This window comes from Anneissia japonica, unplaced genomic scaffold (genome assembly GCF_011630105.1).
Source record: "Anneissia japonica isolate Jap-2015-1 unplaced genomic scaffold, ASM1163010v1 scaffold6016_len257023_cov185, whole genome shotgun sequence".
NCBI classification, from domain to species: Eukaryota; Metazoa; Echinodermata; class Crinoidea; order Comatulida; family Comatulidae; genus Anneissia; species Anneissia japonica.
Window position 1 is genome coordinate 168,777 of NW_022744250.1, and position 5,792 is coordinate 174,568.

Genomic DNA, 5,792 nt, shown 5'->3' on the forward strand with positions numbered 1-5,792 from the left:
AGATGGGTATAAGAGACAGGGGACAGCTACGCAGTGCAAGCATTGTAGTGAAAACACTAGCCAATGCCGTATCCAGCTAGCTATTTGGACAGTTGGGACAGTCCCACACGATTTTTCTAATGGTTCCACAAAGAATGGGTCCAAATTTTTAAAAATGGGTGAAAATTATGCAGTTTTATGCATAAAATGAGTCCATTTTTAAAAAATTGGTTCAGATTTATCATATTTAGCTTAAAGTGTGTAAAATTTTAATTAAATGGGTCTATATCTTTCATATTTTTGCGTAAAATGGGTTAACTTTTTTAAGGAAATGAGTCCACATTATTTGTATTTACGCATAAAGTGGGTCCACCCTGATATTGTCCCTCACTGTTTGAAAATCCTGGCTACGGCATTGGCTGTAGCGACTGTGTAGCGATTGTATGGGAAAGCTCGGTTACCATAGCACCCTACCGACGACAGTCGCCGACTGTTGTCAGGAAGGTTGATTCTAGGTCAACTTTTTCGATTGCGTTGCAGACGAATCGGGGTGCCTTCCCGACTGCTTCAAGCAGTTAGCAATGCATCCTAATCAGCAACTTACAGTGAGGTGCAGTTCAAAATATTATGACGATAGTTTACAACATTATTATCGTTAAGCAACCTAATTTTATTGTGAACAAGTGAACCGCTGCAAAATATGATGAAGGCCTATGTTTCATGCACAAAAACACTAGACCTATATCAAAAACATTACGAGAATTTAAGGCTACCCACAGTGAGCTTCCGGCAAATTCTCACCTTATTAGTATTTGGTAAACCTCATGTGGTGCTATATCCGATATAGAAAACGAAGGCCAATACTGTTCCTCTAATAACGTTGAATGTTAAAAAAGTAATAAACACCATATGCTGTCATGTGTATAGGTCCATTTTAAGGGAACTTTGATATTGAGTACCGGGTGATATAACTGACTGAATACTTTAATGAACGAACGAACGAATGACCGAACGATCACTTGATCAAATAATCAGTCAGTGAGTGGTATATTTAAAATGTGGTATCTAAAAACGTGTACTGAATTATTTGTTTGTCGCGCGCTTGGCAACAGGGCCTGTCTGTCAGGCAAAACAGGAGGGTATTTTTTACCTCCATGATCAGGTAGGGGATATGTGATCTCGAGACCTGGAAACATACCTGCATTCCTGTACCTCTTGGAACCCTCCCGATATATAGATCAGAATTGGATAAAATAAAAAAAAATTTTAAAAAGTTATATAATACCTCCATGTATCAGGTAGTTGGTTTCTGATTCTGATCGGATACCAATGATGGACCTTTGGAGCGCCAATCAATCTTAACAATTGACCAATCAGAACATCGCTAAGAACACACGCTTGTCCCACAAACACGTGTGTCCCACAAATGCACGTGTTTATGTAGGTTTACGCTATCTTTTTGTGGAACCTTAGCAATATCTGAGGCATTGCATATTAATTAGTGAACTTGCTGGGGCGTGACAACGTGGATAGGAAAAAGATACGACTATTCGGTCGGAGGTGAGGTCAGAGGTTGTTGAAAGTTTATCAGTGTTCTTCGATAGGCCTAGCTTAGCCTGGGTTACAGGCCGTAATTTTGGGTTACTCACTCTTTATTGCACTTAGTGCGTGCCATACCTAATTTAATTAGCGTCCCATACTTGATTTCTTTTATTACGTCTCTAAATTAACTTTCTCGTTGGTGGCGCTGTCCAAAATGAGAAAACAAATTTTAATAAGAAAGACTTGGTAAGCCTAGCCTAGACCATGCCTAGACTATTTTCTGATTAATTTATTTCTACTGAGGCAGACATACGATTTTTTAACTGCAGTGAGATGAAATAATAATTCTGAAATGGCTAGTACTTTCAGGAATTTACCAAAGGTAAAAGGACGCCGGCTATTTGAAATATTGAATACGTTACCGGACTACGGTATCGGAAGAGTGTTTACCCGAACATCGTGGTTGTCCAAGTTCCCAGATGAGCCTAGCTACATTCGAATAACCAGTGTTACAGTGGACACAGAAAAGCCTGTATGTATATTTACTAATAACATAGGAAAAGGTTCTATATTATGCAGAGCAAGATGCATCGTATCTGATGATAGGCTAGGCACGGCACGACACATTTTCATTGCACTGTTCTGTCTGTGTGGTGGGTACCCCTAGACCCTAAGCCTGGCCTGGGCCTAGGTAGGTCTAACGCTCTCCATTCTAAGCCACACTGTACCTACCTACCTAGGCTTATTTATAATGCCACGAGAATAAATATGATTATGAAAATATTTCCTCACGACATTCCTACAAACATGTGACTATTGTATTATTTATTACGTTTATTGTTTTAACATTCAACAGCAGCAATCACATACACATGGCTTGTTATATAGTTGGCAAATGCATTACTAACTATTTTGGCGAGGGGGTAATATTGATTGTTGACAGGTCCTACTTGTGTGTGGTGGTTATTTCATTTAAAGCAATTGTAAAGTATTAGTATTATTAATATTAGGGCTTTTCATGTTCTATACATTTACAATCCCCCCCCCCCCCCCCACCAGGCAGCATTGGGTAATTGGGTCTACATACAGTCAATGGATTCATAATACAGAACTTAACATGCTTTTTTGTATTTTCGTTTTATTTAGAATTTGAATGGTGGAGAGGTATGGGCCAATCGAACATGGAGAGGTAAGATTCTTCATAAAATCTACATGTTTACTGTAATTTTAAGAAGCCACATTCTTGTGAAGGGATTTATTTATTGGCTGGGGTAGTTGCAGCTACAAAAATAGCAAGTTCACCCCTCCCCCCTCTCTTAATCCTCAAACTCCACTAAAGGTTTGTAATTCCCATCAGCACCCTCTCCCCACCTTTGTCAATACCTTTACATACATCACTGTCCTTGTCCAATTTTATAATTTGTTACTGCCTGATATTTATGTTTTTTTTATTTTTTATTTGATTTGCCTTATTTTCTAGGTTACAGGAAGGATGGACTTGAAGTAAAAATTACTGCATGGCACAAATCTGAATGGAAGCTTATTAGGAAGAGTGAAGAGGCAGACTTCTGTGCCTACACACCCAAAAAAGAAGACTTTCATGTGGTTCCAAATTCAATACCGTTACCTCCATTATTGGATGCCATGATGAGACAAAAGATGGAAAGAGAGGGGGATGTGTCGGAGGAAAAGCTTAAATTAAAGTTGATAATTAACCAAACTTATGTAAATAGAGCGTATCAGTTACCAGAATCATGATTAGTAATTAAGTGTTAATTTTTACTGGAATTTGATTGAAACATTGAAATTGAGTGGAGACTGCTTATGATGTTCATCTTTACATACCAAGTTCCTGGATTCAAATCTATAGAAGTGCTAATAATTATATCCAAGACTCTTAACTAATTATGCCTCAGAGTGAAATGAGAGTTGCATTTATAGAGTCCCATCTCGGAGTCATTCTCAGTGTAGCTTTCCGGAGTCGCATTCTGGATTCACATCCCGAGTATCTTCATGTTATTGGTAGACTGTGTAATTGCTTTTAGATGTGAAATAAATTTATAATTATCAAATTTTTGTGCATTATTCAAGTCTTTACTGCTAGACTGGTGTTTATTTAATTTTACCAAACTATCAGTATTTTAAATTACTGTACACTGCTTACATCTTCTTCAACATCAAAGAATTATAAACCTTACTCAAATTACAAAGTCCCTGACTTTATTTTGTTTTATTAATTTTTATGAAATGTATGGAGATAATTTGGCGATCTTAGAATTTTGTATATGATCAGTACTGAATAATCTAAAAAACTACAAATACAATCAACCAGTGACTATGGCTAGGGTCTGAGACGTTACAGAAAAAACCAAAAAAAAAACAACTACAATAACTTCGGAGGCGACGACTTATAAAGCTTTAATTTAAAAATCTTTCAAAGGGAGACTGTGAGCTAAATTGTCAAAAGTATGTTTATAGACTGGAGGATACATTGTAAAATGGTGACCAAACAACACACTTAATAATCTCACAAAGCAAACAAATTAGATGAATGAATATAATACTAAATGCAAGTCTTTTTCAAGTTTACAGTACTTGTTCTTTGTACTTGTACTCAGTACTTGAACTACCCACTTGTTCAAGTGGGTAGTTCACCCACTTGGCACTGGTACCCAATCTGTAGGCCTACTGCCTAAAAACGACCAAGTCGGTCTCAGTATGGATCACCCCAGTAAATAAAACAAACAAAATCTTTCTCAATAGGTAGTAAGTGGTGGCTTTAGAAACATTCAGGAGCTAAGCTATAAGAGTCTCACAATTTACTTTGGGTTCACAGGAGCAAATAGAGAAGGGAGAAAAGTACAAACATTGTTGTACAACGATCTTACTAAATTTAATAATATCTTTTACGTTGTACCTAATTTTTGGTTATACCAAAGAACTTAAATAGCAGATGGTGTAAGCCTAGGACCGTTTCGACGGCGAACAGTTCTGCCGATGTTAAATACATTGCGGCCACAAGGTCATAAATTGACAAGTGCACAAATCTTCAGTCAGCGGGGCCGAGTGATGTAGCATAATGTATGGTGTGATATGTCCGGGTATGTCCGCGTACCCCTGCATGAATGGATAGGTCTGGCCGCTTAACTGGTGGTGGCGGAGGATGCGAGTCCTGGCCAGTATGTGAAAGCTCGTTTTATATATACAATGCCAAAAAATATTTTTCATTTTCTTTATATATTCTCACTTAATATATCCATAAGCTGCTGCCCCTAAATTGAGATCTTGTATAATCGATAATAATTAGCCAAATTACACAGCGTAAATCATCTTGGTTGCATAAATATTTCATTAGAATGCAGGTGATCTATCCCTGGTTCATTATCAATGGCAAATGTATCTTCATATAAAAAATATAAATATAAAAGTTTGACAAATCTGTAATATAGAGGACAGCAAACAAATAAACAAACAAATTAATAAACAAATTAATTTAAATTAGTCTAAACTAAAACACGAGATAAGCAAACATTTAAAAATTAAATACAGTATGTACAGTATACCTATAATAATACCTTCTATTATTATTATTATTATTATTATTATTATTATTATTGGAAATAAAATTAAAATATAAATAAAAAATATACATAAAAATGTTTCCATTTGGTTTCTTAACTTTTGATTATTATCAGTTAAAGCTAATTGATTTACATTAGGTTGAATTGTAACTGGCATGTTATAATTTTGTTTAAATTTAAGATGTTAGGCCTATAAATATCTCTGATTTGTGTATTTTTGTGGGCTGTTTTGGTGGCACAAATGGGCCCATGGCCAGGCTAAAACTTGGGATTAGCTACTTCAGTTTTCGAGGAGGAAAAAACTTACTATTAACGATTCCACTTGAAAATCCCAGTGGATCAATAGCACCAATATATCTTTAAAGTTTGAGAGAAGATAGTGAGGGCAGCAACCATGTTTATATAAATGTCACAATTTATTTCCCAAACTTTGAGTTACTAGTATTCAGTTTTCACTTGGTTTTCTTTTTTTCGTTTTCTTTTTTGAATTTATTTAATTTTAGGTTTGCTAATTGAAACAAGTTAATTAAGACGGTTATAGTGTTACTTTGTTCTGTCTGTCGTCCTCTATTTTTTAAAAATTTAAAAAAAAAAATTGTTCAGCGTCTCTGATAAAAAAAATTGTTCAGCGTCTCTGATATCAGAATATATCTGTCTGCCGCCCTCTAAAGTATTTGCGAATTTCGGAAA

The 5,792-nt window shown here is 35.8% G+C and overlaps 1 protein-coding gene across 1 annotated transcript; it reads left to right on the plus strand.

The window, feature by feature from the left end:
• Nucleotides 1–1,727: 1,727 nt before the first annotated feature.
• Nucleotides 1,728–3,593, plus strand: LOC117119595 (28S ribosomal protein S34, mitochondrial-like). The gene is made up of 3 exons (XM_033264423.1): nucleotides 1,728–2,053; nucleotides 2,668–2,710; nucleotides 3,002–3,593. The coding sequence occupies exons 1-3, from the start codon at nucleotides 1,874–1,876 to the stop codon at nucleotides 3,277–3,279; spliced, it is 501 nt and encodes a 166-aa protein (XP_033120314.1). The 5' UTR covers nucleotides 1,728–1,873; the 3' UTR covers nucleotides 3,280–3,593.
• The last annotated feature ends 2,199 nt before the right edge of the window (nucleotides 3,594–5,792 follow it).

Excerpts from the sequence above, each read along its gene's own strand:
- LOC117119595 (XM_033264423.1), top strand. The coding sequence starts at position 1,874 with ATGGCTAGTACTTTCAGGAATTTACCAAAGGTAAAAGGACGCCGGCTA. Across the intron at positions 2,054-2,667 it reads CAGTGGACACAGAAAAGCCT|AATTTGAATGGTGGAGAGGT; the intron begins GTATGTATATTT and ends CGTTTTATTTAG. Across the intron at positions 2,711-3,001 it reads GGCCAATCGAACATGGAGAG|GTTACAGGAAGGATGGACTT; the intron begins GTAAGATTCTTC and ends CTTATTTTCTAG.